At 45.1% G+C, this 22,039-nt stretch overlaps 1 protein-coding gene and 1 long non-coding RNA gene across 10 annotated transcripts in view; one reads left to right on the forward strand and one right to left on the reverse strand.

The window, feature by feature from the left end:
* The window catches only part of LOC142572950 (carbohydrate sulfotransferase 4-like), a 34,763-nt gene extending 13,485 nt beyond the window's left edge, over window positions 1-21,278 (forward strand). Inside the window, exons 2-5 of one of the 9 annotated variants that reach the window (XM_075682424.1) lie at window positions 10,751-10,834; window positions 16,569-16,666; window positions 16,991-17,025; window positions 20,544-21,278. In XM_075682424.1, the coding sequence (XP_075538539.1) occupies window positions 10,809-10,834; window positions 16,569-16,666; window positions 16,991-17,025; window positions 20,544-21,041 (657 nt within the window). In that variant the 5' untranslated portion in view covers window positions 10,751-10,808 and the 3' untranslated portion in view covers window positions 21,042-21,278. Of the gene's footprint in view, window positions 1-10,750; window positions 10,835-16,568; window positions 16,667-16,990; window positions 17,527-20,543 lie in introns of those variants that run through there. The other 8 variants (XM_075682426.1, XM_075682419.1, XM_075682420.1 and 5 more) reach the window with 8 other exon arrangements.
* Window positions 1,357-8,617, reverse strand: LOC142571076 (uncharacterized). Its single transcript, XR_012825746.1, has 4 exons — window positions 8,182-8,617; window positions 7,085-7,189; window positions 4,262-4,406; window positions 1,357-1,466 (listed from the first exon to the last, which is right to left on the reverse strand). It is a non-coding gene; the product is annotated as an uncharacterized LOC142571076 (long non-coding RNA).
* Window positions 21,279-22,039: the final 761 nt, after the last annotated feature.

A 22,039-nucleotide genomic window follows, 5' to 3' on the forward strand; every position in this document is an offset into this window, starting at 1 on the left:
ACCAGAGTTGTTAGCAAAGTCTCTTCGTAGGATAAATACATTTATTGAGGCCTAAGCAAGTTCCTAGCAATTCGTCCCTCTCCTGTACTCACTCTCCTCTTTCTTGTCATACTTCAAGCATATTGTTATCGAGATGAGTTTCGTTTTTGATAAACTTTCTGGGTTGCCGCCATGAAGAACCACACATTTTTTTCCGGTGGACTCCCCAACTGTTGATGCCATAAACCATGGAAAATATTCCTGAGCAAATGCGACTTAGTCGTTGTAGTCGTCAATATCTGCTGCAGCGGCGTGGACAAACTAGATTTAATCTGGCGCCTTTTCTAGAGGTAAATTCTGCTTCCACTGCCACCAGATCGCGTACTTCTACTAAGAACTTTCAAAGGACTGTGGGGGTGGACACTTCCTGAAGATATCGTTCCGCTTTTGTTTTTGAAAACAGCGCTCAAATTTTTTTTCGATGCGCATAATCGGATATGCTTGTTTATTTGACACGTACCCCTACTAGAAAATCCTATTTGTTTTCAAACGGGTTTCATCAAATAGGGTTATGGAACGGGACCCCGTTTGATCCTGTTCAGTCCTGACCTGTTTAAATCCTGTTTATTCCTGTGTAAACCTAACCCGTTTAAATCCTGTTTAAACCTGACCCGTTTAAATCCTGTTTAATCCTGACCCGTTTAAATCCTGTTTAATCCTGACCCGTTTAATCCCGTCCTATCTAACCCAGACCTGTTTGCCCCTGTTCAGATCTATATTTTGCTACATTCATACCAGGTCCTTTCAGAATGGATTGATGTTGCTTAATATAATTTACTCTTTAAACCTATTATGTACACTTGTGTTTTTGCGATCAGCATTGAAGAGAAGTAGATCTGCATTATGTTTGCAACAAGAATGCCACTTTCACATGTAGGTTTGCCTGGTAGATTGGTTGATACGAAGATGAACACAATTTTCGGCATAAATTGATTAGCACTACCAACACTGATGTGATACATCATGAACAAGTTTTGTATGACCCACGAGTACGTTCTCTATGTATGACCCACAAGAAAATGCACCCTGAAGAAGACTGTACCTCATTTTCATATTTACTACAAGTATGCAAATGTAATTCTTGCAAGTTTAGTATATGTTCGATTACTTGTACTCGTCTTAATGCAGTGCTTTTTGCTGCAATGGTTTGTTCACAAATCCACAGTAAAGCGTAATTTTGGGGTGAAAAATGTCAGGCAAAGTATTGGCATGTACTTGTAAGTGAAAAAGACAAGTATACTTTACGTAGGTATTTCTGCACACCCACTTGAGCTTTAATTAAGCCTGAAGTCCTCCGGCTTAAGTAAAAGCATGTCATAAATGTCCCAAGCACTGTTTATTGGACCTTCTAACGGTATTTCGATGCATCCAGTCTGCCGAGAGAAGACCGCTGGAGTGGGTTGCTTGGGTGAGAGCGAGCAGGGCACCTGAAAAAGTAAAGCCAATAATTTATCTTGACTCATGCAACAGGTTGGCACATAGGCAAATTTGCCTATGTTCCCACAGATAAGAAATGTACAGCATTCCGGTCGTAGGAGATAATGAATAAATCTTATTGAAAAATATGTGGTTTCATGCAATGCCTATGTTTCAAGGGAACATGGATTACTGTGGGAGAATAAGCTGTCATAATTAGCAGGCGATTGAAGCAAGTGTTATAGGAAAAAGATGGACACATCGTTTGATTTACAATAATTACTAGTATTGAAGCAACAGAATACAAACATGAAATACCTTTAAAAACAACGCCGACAGGTTGAGATAATAAATTATTCAGAAACTAAACCCTTCTGCCAGCAAAATACCGTAGTGTACTGGCTTTGACATTGCGCTGCTCAGGCCGAGGGCATGGGATTGAATCCCACCCACAATGGCTGCATTTAGATGGCAGGGAAATGCCAAAACCCCTATGTAAGGTCTATTGGGTACACGTTAAAGGAGACTAGGGATGCCGCCAACTTGAAGTTATAAAAACCGGGGTAAATTTCGAGATAAGCAAACTCACAAAAGTAGAAGGCCCTGGCCATGCGAAGACCATATAAAGCCTTTTAAGGTAGGTGCCAGCAGCCGCAAAATTTCTTGCAAAAGCGAAATATAGCAGAAGCGGTATTTTTCCGTAGATCACTTTTGCAAGGTATTTTACAATTTGACACCCGACATGTTGGGCATCTACGGGCAACAGCAATTCTTGCACAGATCATAGCAAACACTGTTGCACCTAGGTATACATAGACTCATAGGTATAGGTACAGTCACCGACTGATTTTCCGGACTCCGAAAATTCGGACATGATTACTCGGTCTGCTTCACGGCACCGCCATTCTCCCCATGGACCATAATGTATAACAACTTCCGAAAGTTCGGACGCCTTGCAACCTCTCATCTGATTTTTTGGACACTCCTTGAGCCAACTCGATCGAGAGCACCATGCATCGACTCTGACCGTTGCATGGTTCTACTTGCTGAACGCCATTTTTGTTTTGAACGGAACCTCCTTGCTGCCCCACGAAGTGGCGCTACTGCAAATCCCTGCTCATCATCCATCGTTTCTGCCTGGTTTGTAGCTACAGCAGTTCCGGTCTCAGCTTAGTATGCCATGTCAAGACAATCCAGCAGCTGATTTGTTTGTTTCTTCGTGCACGACGCTGCGAGTAGGCCAGGTTTTTTGTTTGTGCAACTGATGTCGGCGTGACGATGTTTGACGAAGCAAGATGGGCCAATTCATTTCACTAATATCTAGAATAGCTACCTGTAAGCACCACCTACCTTCCAACAACATTTGCAAAGCAAAAAACCTCATCCTGAAAAGTCTGCACATGAAGACATCGGTAGCATCATCAGCGTGGGGCCTCAAGATAATTCGGCAAGCCAAGAAATTACTGACAGCACGAGTGCAAGCATGCCAACAAGAAATCAGTGGCTGAATAATGCACCTTCTAACAATTGGTAGACAGTGCATTTTCGCAAAGCCCTAACTACAGCAGATCATTGTTCAGGAGTTCCCGAATGCACAACTCTATGCCCTTTTCACGCCGACTCTAGGGAAGCACCTCTGCACAGTTGCAAGAAAAAAAGCTAGATGCCCCAAGAGAAATGAGCCCACTCAAGCCATGGAAGTTATGTTTACCTTGTCTTCCTACAACTACTCAAAACCTAGGACTGCTGTTTTGCACAAGGGAACAAACGTCAACATTGGTGCCTCGCCCAACACAAGTGGTCTGCGCCGTAGAAGGTGCCATCAGTCAGCCCACAGATGAGGCCCACATCAGTGCTGTCAGTGTGCTGTACAAATTGCAGAAGCACAGCCTACAAGCTTGTCTGCCTTAGTGTGATCGCACCAATGAACGAAAACCAACGAATCAAGTTTGTTTCGTGCCGAGAACAGTTGCCTCATGCTGGATTTTCCTACAATTCTTTCTAAGCACAGATAATGCTTGGTTTGTTTTGTAGGCATGTAAATAATGAAAAGGCCTGCATCACTATCTCTGAAAAAAATCATGTAACAAAGCACGTACAGTACACAGGTGCAGTGTCTATCACATACCATTTCGTGCAGTAGAGGCTACATCGGATAAAACGGCCAATGTATAAAGGACTGGCAGCGTGACCAAGCAAACTTGATGCGTGGGTCAGTTAGCAGTGGTAGTGCACTGCCCTCGGCGCACATGCACCTATGTTTGAAAGCTGCTTGATCGTGACAAAATGTAAAGACAAAAGCGCTGGAGAGATATCTGAGGCTTTTCTTATATGTATGACGAGGAACCTAGCACTAGCTCCCCATGCAGAGAATTACTAGACAGTGAGACTGCTTCTTATCATTGTAAAACAAGTGTCACGCTCACCATGTGATGCATCCTTTTCGTTTCTGTGCGAACAGCATGTATTCAGATCTATTCTCCCCCTTTCACCTTTTGCACAATATCACTGTGCGAGCAATAATACTGAACTGTTAGTAGCAGTCTGTCATGTTGCCTCCTTTCTTTCCTTGTGAATTGTGTGCTAAATAAGGATTTTTTTGGTGAAAGAGTGCTAGTTTAACGCATAAACTAGCGCCATGGCACTTTGCAATAAAGGAGTTATAATTATCTAAAAATATGTCCATGCAGAACAGTGTCAAAAGAACACCTTAAAGAAAGAACATGAGTGTATCTATCATAAAGACCAATCCTTGTCTTTTTTCCTTAACATAATTTTCAATACCGATATTGAAGTACAAGCTCACCATATTATATCACCTTGTCAATGAAGCAAGGCACAATGGTGCCCAACTGTCACGGGACCAACTTGGATGTGGAGATCAGCGCAGATCAGCAACATAGCATGGTCTGTTTACACTTCTTCTCCAGGTCCAGCAATACCTATAGCAGCTATAAAACAAGTGAGCTTAGAATCAGAAGCGAAACAATATAAAAAGTGACACTGAACAAAGCAACTTTCGTTGAGCATAAATAGGATCGAAATGCTGACATTATGCCCATAAGTAACTTCACTTTGAGCAACAAAGCATCCAATTTAAGAAAGATTATATGTATGAGCTAGCTATGTGAGAAAGATTAATCGAACGCCCTCTATTTGCCATACCCCTCCCCTTATGCATGGATATCTCCCTGACTGAGTGAGCTGGGCTGATCCCAGGTATAGTGTAATTAAAGGTTGTCACTTGGTGGGCCAATCCCGATACCATTGCATGACTTGTACAATAATTTTAATGTGTATTGTAATGCTGGCCATCCTGCAGGCACTGCAACATTATAGCACCCATAAGGCTAATGGTATTACCTGATAAGGTTAACTAATAAGTCTCCCCAGAAGCATAACTCGGCATGTATACTCGGAGGCCATTATTATAAGAGAAGCAATAGCAGAGGTGAAGCTTTATCCTGTGCCATATGCAAAATGGCCGAGCACGCCCAGCTTTTTGGTTACATTCTCACTTGTGACCACTGCAACAGGCTGACTGACATGCGTAACCAGCAGTTTGTGGGACCACATTTTCATAACCTGCAATTTTTTTACATCTGAAGAAATCAGCCTCAAGCTCCATGATGCGCTGCACTCGAGAAGCATTATAAACTGGCAACATTTAAATGCTATGCTGCATGGTTTGATGCATGCTTTAGGAATTTACTTATTTATTATACACATAGCTCATAGGCTCCAGTTGGAGTATTGCATGAGGTGGCAAGAAAACAAATTCTGAACTAACAAGGAGAACATTCAACAAAACAAGTCAGACCAAAGAAGAAAAAATAACATACTCTCATAATGGGACTATGTATCTGGCAGCTAGCTTATAAAAAAGACAATTAGGAATGTTTTACTACTGGTAGCGCTTTAGGGGATGGAATGTAGAATTCCAAGCTCCATAGACTTTTAAGCCACCTTTCGTGGCTTTTTGTTTTGAAGTCCTATTCTCTGTACTATTACAGAAATGAATAGCCCCCTCCAAAATAAAACGAAGAAAAACATGTAATGCACAGTAATGTAACACAATAATGTAATGCACAACAGTCAATACTTAGAAAAATGTAATTAAGAACATGGAGTCTATGTGGGCACAGATGTTAGAAGTCTACATGAAAGCATAATAAGAAAGGTGGGCAAAGCATTTATGCTTTTGTCGGGCAACCTGCAGCAAGACATACAGGTAAAAGGATATGCATGCCTCACAACACAGTCCCTAAAAATATCTGTCACAATACAGTGAGTAGGTATATCATGCATATCTACAATAGCCCCTAATTATATTTAACTCAGAGGGGGCTACCTATGTAACTTGATCAAACTGAAGGTGGGCCAAATTCTAAATATACGATTCAAGTAGACAGAAAATGGACGTTATGAAAATGCATGTACAGCAAAAGTGTTGTACATTATGTCATACCTGCCAACCTGTGAACATAATATTTTTGTAAAAATGCTGCAGACACTAAATTCTTTGTTGGGGACATAGCACACATTATTTTAAAGCTTTGCTCTCAGCACCCCCATTTTTGCATACACACACACATTATTAATAAAGGGAAAATCGTACATCCACCCGCTCGTAGCAATTGCTACAAAAGAAACCCGTTCGGATCCCTCGAAAGGAAAGCCTCACATTTGAAAAAAAGAAACCGTCCAGGTCTGGGACTCAAACCTGGGACCACCGCCTTTCCGAGACAGCCGCTTTACCATCTAAGATAACCAGGCGGCTAGCAGATGGCCGGGCGAAGTCGAATTTGTCGACAACATGAAGCAAAGGCAAGGGTCTGACGTAATAGTTCTGCGGAAACGCGCAAGGTGTAGAGAAGTAATTAATAAAGGGGAAAAAATATTACGTCAAACCCTTGCCTTTGCTTCGTGTTGTCAACTAATTCGACTTCGCCCTGCCATGTGCTAGCCACCTGGTTATCTCAGATGGTAGAGTGGCTGCCTCGAAAAGGCGGTAGTCCCGGGTTCGAGTCCCGGACCAGGACGAATTTTTCTTCAACTGTGCGGCTTTCCTTTTGAGGAACACATACGGGTTTCCTTTGTAGCGAATGGTATGAGCGGGTGGATGTCTGATTTTCCCTTTATTAATTACTCCTCTCCACCTCGTGTGTTTGCGCAGAACTATTATGTCACACACACATTATCAACCATTATTTAAGTTGTCGTGCAGCACAAAAAGCAGCAGCGAACTTGAAACCAGTAACTGACAACATTGTTTTTTTTAGATTACAGAGCTTTACGCTGCTTCAGGAATTTATCTGACCAAACTTCCCAAAAGCAAGTGCCCCTCTGATGTTCTCGTTAGAGATATTGCATCGATAATAATAAAGCTGTACAAGTACCATTACAATTAATTTTTACATGCATTTTAACAATGTCATGCCGTCAATCTCTCAACAGCTTTAAAACATCTTAACCAACACAACTTCATTGTCTTTCTAAAGTGACATTCATAAAATTGTAAAATGAGCCCACATTTGTAAACCCACGAAAAATTCGGGAGTTTCCAAACATGGATGATACCAACAAAATCTGCAGCTCGTGTAAGTGGCAGCAACTGCTTTGCACACACCTTGTCACAGCATGCACATCAGGTACTTTTCCGTGCTGTTGAGGCTGCAGAAGTGCCGCAGGTGCATATGTGGAGGTGCCTCTGGTTCACAAAATCTTGCCATCCCTAAACAATAATAAATGCTTCATTTATTGTAATCCCTGCTGAAACTGCAAACTTGTGATATAAAAAGATCACGTCACATGTTGAAAAAATTCTCATACAACCAGTTACATGAAGCTGCAACTGGTTGTGCAAATATCTGATTGTAACATCACAGGCGGTTAAATAACACGTAAATCGAACTGTAGCAAACGTGAATCTACTATGAAAAGGTTCACACAAACGTACAGCTGTATAACGTGAAATGTGAATTGTACTATCAAAAAATTCCGTAGGACATGAAAAGCGTTCCAAAACCTAATTTGTTTATGCGGCGCAACAAAGCACTGCTCCCAAAGGACGATGCGCTGAAAATTACAACAGACCACCTCTTTTTCTGGAGAGACAATACAGAAAAGAGAAAGATTTTTCGATTAAAAAGAAACATTGCTTATGTAATTTCGGCTTCTCTGCAAGATCGGAACCCTTTACAAGTACACGAAAACACGCAGGACACTAATACACGTCATCTGACGACACTCTATAAACAGAAGAATTTCCATACAAGCTAAAGATCTGGCCATGCGTCGACGAAGGAATCGGGTGCTATCTCGCGCAGCTGTTAGCTGTGAAGACGACACATCGACGTACTACTTCTAGAAATGCCTATACCATTTCTCAATGAAAAATTATGTACACAAACAGTAAGTTTCTTTGCTTGAATTTTTGTGCCCATTTATATCAAAGAACCACCCGCGCTAGCGTGCTTCATAGGTGAAAGTAAATAAACCACAGATAGAGCTGTTGGTAACATGAATACGTTTTAGGGCAATTTCCGTGGAACTTTTTACTAAATGTGCACTGCGACATGAAGAACAACCATTTGAAAAGCACATTTATAATTCTTGCTGCTTTACAAATCCGGATTCGGTTCTTGTACGGATCTTGCGATACGTACAAGAACGCACACTTCACGAACCATAGACAGGAAGAATACGCGCAAGCGCCGGACTTACCTTTGTCGGCGTACTCGGAAAACGCTCCTTTTAGTGTCACAGGTGCCGCGGCATCGACTGCACCAACGGTTCTTCCGGCGCACACACTGTTGAATTGCGGATCAACTACAGGACGTAAGAGCACAACTTTCACCAAATTCTTCCGTACAGTGCGATACGATGCGACAGTGCCAGAGGAGGAGATCCATTTCAGGAGCCCGGAACAAAGGAAGCGCGAAGGGTCATATCTTCGACATCGGCGCACCACACGAAGGATACTGCGGGCTACATTACGCGGTCCCAGGGGTTTTGTGATTCTCAATGCATACAAAATGCACCACAATTTCTCTCGGCACAGCGTACACACGATTAAACAACTACATCGGACGGCGTCAATACACAGCAAGCACTCACATGTAGCGACAACTGCAGACGGCAAAATAATATCACCTGTAACTTTACCGGCGCTACCTGTGGTGCCATCTGTAGGCCGCCACCGAAAGCGACCGTGCTTTCCGTGATGTCATGGATGGTGACGGCGTTGTATTTCGATGTTATGCGAGTCGTACAGCGTCTTGTACGACGTGTTTCAGCAACGTTGCTTTTAATAGAGAGGACAGCAATCTGCGTATACGCCGTATAGATGTCTCACCCACGTGAAAAACACAAGATTTTCAGTCTGTCGTATTTTGGGACGTTGTGACTGTCGTTCTGTTCTCTGTAGTGTGACGTCCTGTAGTCGAAAATTCTGTAGTTCCTGATCAATATTTGATTAAAAATTGACAGAGACCACTTTAAGGACATGTAAAATTATTAATACGAAAAAAATAAAAAAAAGAAGTAGAGAAAAATATGCTTTCGCCTAGGATTCGAACTTCGGACCTAACGAGCCCGAGACAAGCATCTTACCACTGCACCACGCCGCATGTACCTGTCAGTAAATCGTTTAAGCTATGTCAACAGTGTAAATCGCTGTCTGCGTTGCTGTTTACATTTACATTTTACAAGCCGAGATGCGCTTTCACTTCACCGCGTCAACTACCGCATCTCTAGATGAGCAAAAGTGTTGTTACCATCGACAGGTACATCGTGGAGTGCTAGACCATCGATTTTGCTGGAGCGATATCCATATTTGATAAGAAATTCAGAAGTAGACAACGGTGACCGGGGACACTGAGGGTTGTTACTGCTAATTTCGACAGTTGTCTCAATTGCTCTTTACACTTTTGAGCTCGCATATAATTCGTGTGTTCAATGCTATATAGCTACATAAACACTCGTGGGTGAGTTTTCATCCCGACAGAATACTGGCTTCTCACGGCAGCGCTGTACCAGATTAATGAGACCCGAGCGAGACAGCTTTTCACGCAACTTTGAGGAACAATCCAAAACTTCTTTTCCGCTTCGCATAAGCTTGTGCAATATTTCTGGGAAATTAACTAATGTGTCAGTGTAACCGCACATGTAAGTCCACAGGCCTGTGTGCCCCATCTTACCAAATAAAACAAAGCGGATACGCAGCCATTCCCGCAGATGGTATGATTATGATCAGCGGCAGATTTTGAGGAGGCCGGTAGGGCGTTGCTGGTGCCGCGTCGTCACGGCACAACTATAACAATTGGCCACGTCGACTTTAATACCGGTGTCGGTGCTATCAGTATTGCCGCCTTCAGAGAAGCACGATTGAATACCGCGCAACAGAAAAGTACAGTGTACACCACCGATGCGAAGCTGACACTTTAAAGGGCCGCGACGGAAAGTGCTTCTGTTGCGACTTCAGAACTCTTGGCCGTCGCGACCGAATGTTTCTGTTGCGCCGTCAGAATTGCTGTCGTAACGCCAGAAATGTCTGTCGCAACTACAGAAACGTTAGGAACTTCTGTCGTACAACAGAAATTTCTGTAGTTGCAGCAGGAATTCCTGTTGTCTTTTTCAACTGGGCAGGACCGGGAATCGGTTTGAAATTCGCAGCTAGCATATCGCAGTTTGGTCTTTGAATGTTCCGAGGTGGTCACTCTATTTCTGTAGAGCTAAACATTAGGGGCTAAATTGTCAGGATGTCGAACAATAAAAAAGTTCCTCCCCAGTTCTATTCAAGCATTAAACTGGTATGCATGATACCATCCAGTGTGGTTGCCACAAAGCTCCAGATTAAACCAGCTTTTGTGCCAAACAGCCGACCCTATATGGTGCCACTGCGTCCAGTATAAGCCAGTTTAGTTGCATACAGGGCCCCTGTTAAGACCCATTTCTGCGTGAACTGGTCGTGCCTATACCTGCTTGCATGCCAAACGGGACCCCGCTCGGACCTGTTTGTGTGTGAACTGGTCCTGTTTATACCTCTTTGCATGCCAAACGGCACCCCGTTTAGACCTGTTCGTGTGTAAACTGGTCCAGTTTATACCTGTTTGCATGCCAAACGGGACCCCGTTCAGACCTGTTCGTGTGTAAACTGGTCCTGTTTATACCTGTATGTTGCTAAACAGGTCCCTGTTAAAACCAGTTTAAACCTGTATAACCCAGTTTGAATTTAAATAGGATTTTCCAATAGGGGTATCATTCCACAACTGTTTTTCTTTTTTCTTTTCAGTGATGTTGTCATTGCTTCAATTCTCAAGCTAAGTTGAACTTTGGCGCTGACAAAAACTATGTTTTTCTCAGCGCCCAAAACAAGGTACTGCACATTTCCTCATGTGACAACTCCAGCTCGTTCACGTTCTCTAATTCAATGTGAGGTCTCAGTAGAATGCCTATGTTTTAGAGCAATCGCCGCTATCAGCCAACAAGCTTACCGAGAGGTTGACTTTTGAAGGATTTAAGTGATGTCGGATGTAACCTTGGTCACTTTTTTACGAAGTAAGCTCTCTCTCTCTGCGACGGTTTAAATTAGTGAATTTTGTGGCCAGTAATTTGTTAAATGTCTCCGAGTCACACACATGACAAAGTACGATTTGTGCTGAATTGAAGATCCCTTCTCTAAACCAGGGACCGCAGAGTGATTATGTCACACAAAACAATTAACTTGTCAGTGCCTGTGCGTCCACTCAGCAAAACTTCCTGTTCTTATTGAACTAAATTCGTTGGTTCCGAGACAAAGGAAGATTAATGTGGCGGACGGAGAAGTAAAGTCCGCTCAGTTTTTCCACTTCGCAATCCACCTTTCCTTAATTGGTGCCAATCTATTGGTACGGAAATAGTTTGTATTTGCAACTTATTAGCATGTACAAGGTTAGAACAGCCACATGCAGGCGCGACGAATTCATGGCACTCACATGCCTCTGGCCACTTCGTCGTTGTTGTTGTCGTCTGAGCGACAGCAGCAGCCCCTTCACTGTGTCGCAGCCCTACCCCCTCCATCCGGGCGAGTGTGGCAAGCCGGCTCTTGGTAGGACAGGACAGAGAGGTCCGTTACCTACGGCTTAAGCACCACACCCTGCACGACAGCAGAGCGCGGCCGCGTAAACGATGCTGGCTCGACGACTGGCTCAATTTACTATATAACCGCGTTGATGTCACGTAACGCGTTGTAAGGATCGTCGTATCGGGATAATAGCTTTTCGAGGAGACTGATACGGTGGGACTGAGACCACAGTAGCCCGAGAAATCTGGGGAGTAACAAACGCCTTAGTGAAAATGGTCATACGCGGCTTCTTGAGAAACCTGGGACACTGTGAGTCGTTGATGACCGATCTGAACAGCTCTACCGGCGTACACTATGGCATTCCGAACGTACGCAGGGGATTAGCTTAGAGAAGCGGGAAGTAAAATATCGAGAGGCATAGGGGGTTTGCATCCACAGATGATATAAAATGGTGAGTAGCCAGTGCTACCATGACTGGGCAATTTGTAGGCGAAAGTAACGTACCGCAATGTAACGTCCCAATCGCGGTAATCAGCGGAAACGTACACTTAAAGCATATCGGTGAGTCTTTCGTTCAGGCGCTCTGTGAGTCCATTCGTCTGGGGGTGATAACCGGTTGTGAGGTTGTGGCTGGCACAGCATGAACGAAGGATGCCCTCGACGACGCGAGACACAAAGTATCAGCTTTGATCGGGGAGGAGCTGTCGAGGAGCACCATGATGTAAGACGATATCATATAGAAGAATGTCGGCGACATGCGTAGCGCAGCTTGTTGGCAAGAGACGGGTAATGGCCTACAGCAGAGCGTACTTGGTCGCGACGGTGACGCACTCCTTCCCTGATGTCGAAAATGCAAGAGGGATGTCTGCAGCTGTGATTTTTTTTTCAACATCGACACATAGCGGCGCGATGGCTATGAGAGAGCCTGAACGACGCCGAGGGCTGTCGAAGGCTAACACCAAAATATCGCATTCCTGCAACAACGACACGGTGGCAACCGTGATAGCAGCAAGTAGCACATGGTTACATAGTGCAGAGTTGAAAAGATGCAGGCAGCCTTTCTTTCCGCGTACGGTTACCATAGTGCGCGAGAAGACGACAGAGTGCGTCAGGACCAAGTCGAGAACTGGGGAAACATAGTATTCACCATCGCGGACCGGAGGAGAGGGACTAAACGGGATGTACGTTGCGGCTTGTGGTGGCAGATTGAGGAACTCTACCGAACATAAGCGGCTGGGAGTGTCGGATATTACGTGGGCGTCAAAAGGGAGTTCCAGTTGAAGAACACCTTCCGAGAAGTATATAAGGCTCAGGGCGTCTAGAGAAAATCTAGGCCGAGGACCACGTCATGAGGGCACTGCGCAAGCACGGCAAACAAAGGAGTTGTCTGATGGCCAGCAATATATACTCGGCTGGTAGAGATCGACGGTCTTATAGGACGGTGAACGGGCAAGTCCGCAGTGTTGAATGGAGGCATCGGAAACCCGTGGATCAGATCAAGGAGAAAAGCGTCGAAAGCTACCTTCCGAACGGCGTTAAGATCTAGTGCTCTAGTTGGAAGGCGACGACTGGCGACTGTTGCATTGACGGGCAATGTGTCCAACGCGAGAGCAGTTGAAACATATGGGTAAGTCGCCTGCCGTCCTCCAGTCAGCCGCGCTTTGTTGCGCGGAGGGAGGACCTGGTTGTAAGTGGCATTGGCAGAAGTACCTTCGGGTGCACGGTTAGACCATGCTGCTAATTATAAACCCATATTTGCAAACTCGTTGCGGACGACTGCTTGTATGAGCGACACGGTGAGCAGGTCCGCTGAGTGATCGTCTGGAAGAACTGCCGCATGAAGTATTGCTTCTTGTTAGCGGCGGGAAATGGGAGTTACATCTTCCGACTTTGGTGTAGACTTCGTACAGTTTGGGTCGTCCTCGCATGATGATGTGGCGGCGGTGTCGGCAGCCGATGGAACTGGCGGGTGATGCGGCAACTCTTCGCTTGTTCAAAGCGTTGGCACTCCTTAACTATGGCGTCGATCCTCGCACATTCCATGAAGTGAAGTAGATAGATAAAACGCGTCATGTGCTATTCCCTTCAAGCTGCGCGAAAACTTGTGAGATTTATACATGTACAATGACGGCTCCGTCCTGCCGAAGAGTTCTGCTGGAGCTGTCGTCTTTCCATCAAAGGGTGCCACTATCAAGTTTAAAACATCTCGCTCGACAACGTTGACGGAAGGAGAACTCGCAGCGCTCCAAATCTCACTACACTTTATTGTGCCGAACCAAGGCACAAATAGTCAATTTTCTGCGACTAGAAGACGGCACTACAGGATTTACTGTCACCTTTAGGACGCGGTCCGCATGAACAGTTAGTATTTGAAATCAGACAGGCCATACATCACCTAAGAAACTGCATCAAATAATTTTTCAGTGGCTGCCAATTCACTGTGGCATATTTTGCAATGAACGCACCAATCAGACTGCTCGTTCAGGTATTGTAGGGGACAACGGCGTATCGTTTCCGCTGTCTAGGACAGATGCTGCAAGGATGCTCCGCCTTCGCGCACACGAAAGAATTACATCACAATGGAATGAACCACCCTTTATGCAGGTCTGCTTATACATCGGGTATTCAAAATCAAGAATCTGTGGCGCAGTGCAAAACGGGGTAGGCGACATACGAAAAATGAGGACAAGTGCTTGGTGTCAAATGAAGTTTTATTGCCTGATACAATGCCTTATATAGAAAACACAGAGCAAGAACGACATGAAAACACATATCTAAAGTAATAAAATAAATAATAAACATGAAAAATATCCTTTTAATGATGTCATCACCGGGGAGCGGGTTCGTGTGCGTGTAGTGTTTCTTACCCCACACAACCTTTGTTCGGTATCAAAAAGAGGCACCCCTATCAAAAAACAAGAACCCAGTGTGAAGTCAAGCACCGCAACGGTTACGTGGATTGTGTGCATGAAGTTGCGTACAGAATACCATTGAACTGCGGGGCCTGCTACGTAGGTCACACAGACAGGTGTCTGAAGGATCGTGTGCGTGAGCATGCGAATAATGTTATGAGTCGAAAGGAAGGTTTTTATCCCTGCGTTACAGCGGATGCACCCCTATGTTTGGGACACAGAAGTAATCTTCACACACAGGACCGATCGAACGTGCATCTTCGTTGAATCGGATAGCATGGCACGTAAACTATTGCCATGCGTAAATACGCCATTCCAGGCCTTATTAAGAATAATAATAATAATATTTGGGGTTTTACGTGCCAAAACCACTTTCTGATTATGAGGCACGCCGTAGTGGAGGACTCCGGAAATTTGGACCACCTGGGGTTCTTTAACGTGCACCTAAATCTAAGCACACGGGTGTTTTCGCATTTCGCCCCCATCGAAATGCGGCCGCCGTTGCCGGGATTCGATCCCGCGACCTCGTGCTCAGCAGCCCAACACCATAGCCACTGAGCAACCACGGCGGGTGCCTTATTAAGAAGGCAGTTGGCATTCTTATGCAAGTGAAGGTGATGGCACCTTTTACTGTTTCTTATTGTATTTTTTATCTTTATTATTTGGTTTCCCTTTTTTCTATGTAACACCTTGCATCAGACAATAAAATTTCATTTGGCAGTAAGCGCTTGTCCTCGTTTTTCCTGTGTCTTCTGGGCCACGTTGCGCTGCGCCGTACAGTCTAAGTTCGAAAACCAACTAGCCCAAACCATCCCCCTTCCAACCTTGAGCCTCCGACTTCCACATAAACTTCCCCGAATAGTGACGACCCTTTTGTGTAGGCCATGGTTGGGCGTCGCGTTTAGCACTGCCTACGCGTTGCGCATAAGGGTGGCCGACACTGGAGCGTGTGTTCATTGTAAGTGCCCTCAGTACAGGTTACAGAGACAATCGATTTCATTCGCGCTGAACTAGTAGGACCACCAGCCTCTGTTGCAAAAGGAATTTTGAAAGATCAACAACAGAAGGCCACGCAATCATTACTGCGCTTCTTGACTCGCCTCTGTGAACGCCTGTGATTGGAACGCCTTTTCTGTTGCCTGCATTTCTATTCATTTTCCTTTCTTTTTCTTTGTCGATCTTTCTTTTTCTTCTCGCTTTTTGTCGTCTTTACAACTGCTATATCCCCCACTCCAGTGCATTGCAGCAAACCGAAACCGATTTGGTTACCCTACTCGCCTTTGCTTTCTCTCTCACTCTCTCTTTCTCTCTCTTTTCGAACAAGGCCCAGCATGACGTACATGTAAGAAACATACGATTCACTGGCTGTCCTCACGCGGGATCCCAACTACTTTGTTAGCGGCCTGCCGAGGACCAAATGGTTTGGCGAACAACTTACGCAGCTTCGCCTTGAAAGTGTCCAAGCTTGTAAGATCTTCATGCGTCCGGGGCCAAACGCATGCCATTGTTTTTAGGCAGAATAAAACGTAGGCTAAAATCAGTCTGGGGTCCCCAGGGGTAGTGGTCGCTGACGTGCTTGTACATGCAGATGCGGTCTTCCACATCTAAACCATCCGTGCCAGAAAAGGTTCCCGTGTCTCGTTGTTAAAAATGTACCGCATGAGCCTGTGGCTGCTGTGCCGGCGTCGCTACGTAGATCATCGGAGAGCGACGAAGACGGAGCGGGCACGCAGGGGCAGGTATACCCCTTACTTCTACCAAAAAAGTTCTTACGAACAGAGCGTGTATTCAAATATTACTACTATATGCAAGGATGCAACATCCACCAGGAGCGGTGATAGAACCAAGGCCCTCGCATGCCTCTGGCCAATTCGCCGCTGTCGCCGTCGTTGGACTGACGGTAGTAGCCCCTTCGCTGTGTCATGGAAATTTATAATAAAAAAAAATCTGGGACTCCTTGTAACGTAAGGATGAGTAGTGGTGATCACATGCGCCGGCTCGGACGATGTGTGTCTTGTATACTTCATTAGAGTTTTGGAAACAGGACGCTAGCGACAACTTCAGAAGTACACGCACACGATGGTCAATGTGACCCACAGTGCCTGATGAATGACTGTATTTCTTTTTCGTTGCAGAACCTCAATGCGAAAGAAAACATGTTTCGCTTTACTATTAGCCAGCTTATTCCTCCTGAGCTGCAGCGTATTATATACATGGAAAGCTTTCCAGCTATGTAAGTAAAACGAGAACTGGTGTATTATCACTTTATGGCGAAAACACAGCCCCATGAGTATGTTCTCATGATTACAGTCGAAAACCAATCTACCCGCTTAAAATTGATTCGGCTTCTTAAGTCATATGTCCTATCGGCTCTTTACTAACTCACGTCTTTCATATAATCATAGAAAGAATAATGCGGTCAAAAGAGCCTTAGCTATGCTAAGCACAATGTCTAGAAACAAATGTAGAGAATAAAAACGTCATATATATCAGGTCCTTGCACTCACATCTTCCTTTTGTTTTACGTGAGAATGTAAGACTTGCTTTCTTCTTTTAGCAGATTTGCCAGAAAGAAGTTTCCGCACGGAAAGTGTACGTACAACAGAAGCTCCCTCTGTGGTCAACGCACATACTATGGCGTTAGTAGATACCAGTGATTCTACTTTAGAAAGGCTTCTCCCCGCGGCGTTTAAGGCGGCGCTCGAAAGATATCCCGTCGTCCCAACAGCGGATGTGAAAATAGTGGTGATCGTCGCCTATTACCGGTCTGGGTCATCCTTTGTTGGCGAATTACTGTCTTCTGCGCCACGGACATTTTTCCACTTTGAACCTCTAATCCCGTTCACTGTGAGCGGCAGCATACGACGAGGAAGACAGAGCCACGCTTTCCGTCTGATAGACGAGCTTGTCAGGTGCCGCTTCGAGCCGCTCTACACGGTGTGGCTGGAGAACACCCCTTACTACAAGTTCAACCACTTCCTGGCCGACCTCTGCGAAGGTGGAGAGTCTTGCTCCTCCCCAAGTCACCTCTCTGCTCTCTGTTCAAGAGCCGAAACGCAAGTTTTCAAGTTCACAAGACTGCGCGTCAGTCAGGTCAGAGTTTTCACATACCAGACATTTATTTATTTATTTATTTTTTTATTTATTTATTTATTTATTTATTTATTTATTTACGTATACAGTAATATCAGCCTTCGTCAGGCCTGGTCAGAATGGGCAATACAAGTTAAATATTTCCATCAAAACATTTAGCACACAAAATCAAGAACAATCTTGAGGTATCGTTATTATCATCGGCCACCTTTTCAGACGTCTCCTAGTGATCCACAGTTGCCCCAGTCTTGCGATAGCTGATTCCTAGTTATGCCAACAAATTTTCTAGTTTCATCACCCCACCTGGTTCTCTAACTCTAATAGACCACCGTACAGCTAATAGGCAATTTTACCTTCAATAGGCCTGACCTACGCGATACTTGTGCTTCCCAGCTTCGTTTTTGCTCCTAATTCCAGTTATGAGAGGGACATAGATTAAAACTCTTGAAGAAGATCGAAGCAATCTCTGAAGGAGCAGTTGTAACTGTTTGCATCAAGAACACGAGCTCGTGTCTCGCGCCAAATGATCGAAGTGCCCACAGATTCCCATAATCTTTTCTACAACAATTCCCTGGTGGCTAAAATGAGCCATTCTGGCGACTTAAGGTAATGAAATGGTGGGAGGATCGTGGTACTGCTTTTGGCGGCTGATGTGAACCGCCTCGCAGCCACGACACGTTTGTCCGACGATGAGGTCACTGGTTCGACCACATTGTTCACAGGCGCTGTAAGCTCAATAAATTGGAACGGAGCCAATTTTTTCGGAGGAAGCTTTGGAGTATGTTCTGGAGAGTAGAATGTCAGCCGAAGCCAGATAGTATAATACAGGACGACGGTCTCTGCTAGCTGAGCGTGCTCGCAGGATCTTTTTACCATGCCGAAGGTATCTTTTTGGATCCCTTCGGTATGGGTTGCGAATGAGTGAGCTAGTTGACGGCAATATTTTGCATGTTAGAATTATCTGAAAGGCGTAAATTTACGGACGTCTGGCTGATACCGAACTATGGTGTCCAAAGTAGAGTATGTTTCACGTCCATCGAAAAACAGAAAACTATGAGAAACACGTGTTGTTCTGAGTGGCGGTGTTTTACGCGTACGCGGCAAAACGGAAGATTTCTTCCGAATTGAAATGGTCGGGTGAGTCGTACACTGTGAGCCACTCACAGAGAATGCGCTTCAACCGATCCGTTAGACCATTAGTCTATGGCTGATACCCCGCTAATGATGCAGTCAGTAGAGCCGCACGCTGCTAGTCGCGCATTATTAGCGTCAGAGAGGAGGACATGGCCTATCTCTGTGAGTGGTTCTCCGACCGGAGGAATGGACTGGTGATAGACGACCTCCTATGGTCTATCACCAGTCCACTCCTCCAGTCGAATGCACTGGGCCTTCCCGACCGGACTGCTCCGCTGCTGCCATGGTGACTCTCTACCTTTCTCCCTCCTTCTATCTCCTTCACTCCCATTGTCAACCCCCCTGCTGGTGCTGAGCCGTGCTCCCGCAAGGGTAGCAGAAGGCAGTGCCAGTCCTTTACTTTTTTCCCAACAAGAACCACATATCGCAGTGGGCCGTGTAGTTGCATGAAAGGCCGTAAGCTGAATGCGTTGACTTCGCGAGTAGCGGTAAAACGATGTGCAGCAGTTTCAGTGTATGTCTCAGGTGCTTTACTTTGAAAAGGATGGCTTGCTGCGAAAAGCCGTATAGTATTCCCATTGACATTGTTATGGAGCTTTATTCTAGCTTTCCCTGCATACTGGCAGACTTATGTTCGGTACCCCAAAACATTTATATCGACGGATTTCAAAATTTATTTGTGCTAGTATTCTCTCCCGTAGTAAACTGTACATACATATTCTAGGTGTGTCGAAAGATTAAAAACACGCTTCATGTCTCTACTATATGTGCGTATATTTCTTATGCATGAAGGATTGCAGCTTGTTCGTCAAATGTTTTGAAAGCGTACCAAAACCGGTACCAGCTGGGGGGTCCCGAGTATTTGGAGGCTATTGCATGTCTTAATGTTTCTGTTAAACGGCTACATTTTCCTGGAAGTTCCACGGAGCTGAACCAGAATTGTTTTGAAAACTGCTTGTTTAAACAACAAATGTGCTTATACCCTGGCTTGGCACCGCGGCTGGAAATTTAAGAAAGGTGAAGCAGTGATTCTGTCACATCAAATTGGGTGCGTTAGGTTACCAGGCACCTAACTCCAATGTTACGCACTCGAGTGCACTCGCGGACGCCTGTGGAGCGTACCTTCACGACGATTTTAAACGACTGCGCCCGGCAACACCAACGCGTCATCTGACCAGTGTTATGTCTCTTGTGCATGCGCCATCGCGTTTCTCTTTCTTCGTGAAGATTGCACCGCTTGCAACCTGCCGCAATTTTTGACCGACGACGTGGAGGTCGAGGAATTTCACGCGGAGCGACAGAGGTAGCAACAGCGGTTTACGTTTATGATGCAATGCGTTCGCACTGTTGCCATAGAAACCGCACAACGCGAATTGTTTCTGCTCCGCGGTATGACGACTGTAGGAATTCACTGCACATTGTAGTAGGACGAAAATTATAATCATTCGAGATGTGCAGAATTACGAAAAAAAAAATGTCTGGCCAACCTGTAGCTAAAAAAATGTTAGATTGCGCGTCAACGAGTCATAAAACCAGAGATCCTGCAGGTATTCTTAAGAAACACCACTGCGAATAGGAAACCAAAGAGCGCGTGCAACGCGACAACTGCGCATTGAAGGGGCGAAAGTGAGTGGAGGGCGGAAATACGTCACTATGCCGGAAGCCGTAGCAAGCGCGAGCTCGCGCACACGAGCTCCCAAGCTGGAGCGGTTAGGGCGCGCTCCCTCATCGCGCACCGGAAGTCGCTTTCGGCCGTTAAGTACGTTAAGTTTACTGAGAGTGCACTCTGCCGACCAGAGTGCGCTCGAGCTCTTTAACCTAAGGCGCCCATTGTGAAAGCTACGTTTGTTCACGTATAGCTTACGTAAATTTATTTGTTGCAGGTGGGATCTTGGATTGAGCGAAACCCGGATATTGCGCAGTCTGTTCGCGTGGTCCACCTGGTCCGAGACCCGCGGGCCATCTACTCTTCTAGAAGAGGCCTTCGCTGGTGCACGAACTACAAGCCCTGCGATAGCGCGGCCGCCTTGTGCGACCAGATGCGATCAGACTTGGATGCATTCAGGGAGCTAACTCGTCGACTGCAGATAAACAGAACATACCAGATACGTTTCGAAGACCTCGCCGCGGACCCCCTGAACGAGACGATGCGCGTGTTCGGGAGCCTAGGTCTAAACTATGCACCATCCGTTTCGAAATACATTGAAACCCACACGGTAGCTGCTGCAGCGGAAATGAGGGACGCTCACTCGACGAAGCGAAACTCGAAAACGGTTGTGCACATGTGGAAGACGAAGTTATCAATGCAGAAGATACGGGAAATAGAAACGACGTGCGGTGATGTTCTTCAAAGGCTTGGTTACAAGAGTGTGCCGAAATGACCGAAACGTGCAAAAGCCTAGCGAAACAGCGCTGATTTCGCCACCGCTAACTTTTGACACATTCGCCACGCTGTGCTTGAAATACCAACCAATGTGTATTCCAATAATTAAACCACAATGTGCAAGCCTAAACTGTGGCTACGTCCTCTATATAGTGATGATGCCGTCAGTGCAGGAGTGATCAAAGTGCTAAGTGAAAAATGTCTCTTCGCAGTATAATAAAGGTCTAAGAGGCTATGCTTTGATCTGTAACGCGTTCGATGTACACTCCAGGGACTGCCGCACAATTAGATTCAAAGAATGTGCAATATGAGCAGTGATGCGCCATCGACACGCTAAGGTAAGCAATACATTAGTACAGATAAACCAGTTGTTTCTTTTGATCCGAACGATAAAAAAAGTGATGTCCAGGCACTTGTTTTTGCTCACAGGCTACGCGGTTAAGTGAACACTAGTGGGAAAAAGATCTCAGCAATAATTTTGAAAATTAATTAAATTTGCTACTTCACTTTTTTCTTGCTAACTTAGGGCACCTGCTCTAAGTAAAGGTAGACGCCGAGGAGAATTAACATAATGTCTGCTGAGCAGAAATCTTTAGGCTAGCACTACTTTCGAAATATGCGACCTTAATATGTCTTTTTATAAGTCCGGCGTCCGATTTCACAGTTTCCCAAAAGTTTGCCTCTAATATTCCGGGAGGATCGTAACTGATACTTCCCGGCATTTTTGAGGATATATCGGAGACAAATATTGCAAAAGTCCTCGTATTTCTGTTGAGCCCAGGTGGGCTTTACTATTCACTCCTTCTCGGCTTTAATTTCGCCCTTACATGTGGCCTGAGGTTAGTTAATAGAAATTGTATGATTAGCAGACTCAGTCATGAGAGGAAATTGCCTCAGGGTACTTCTTACTGCTAATGACCCTTAGCCACGTAGTGCGTCTGCGAAAATAGCAGGGGCCTACGCATGGTAAATTTTTACAAGAAAATGTTCTGTATA

The sequence above is a fragment of the Dermacentor variabilis genome, chromosome 2, assembly GCF_050947875.1.
Source record: "Dermacentor variabilis isolate Ectoservices chromosome 2, ASM5094787v1, whole genome shotgun sequence".
Classification (NCBI taxonomy): Eukaryota; Metazoa; Arthropoda; class Arachnida; order Ixodida; family Ixodidae; genus Dermacentor; species Dermacentor variabilis.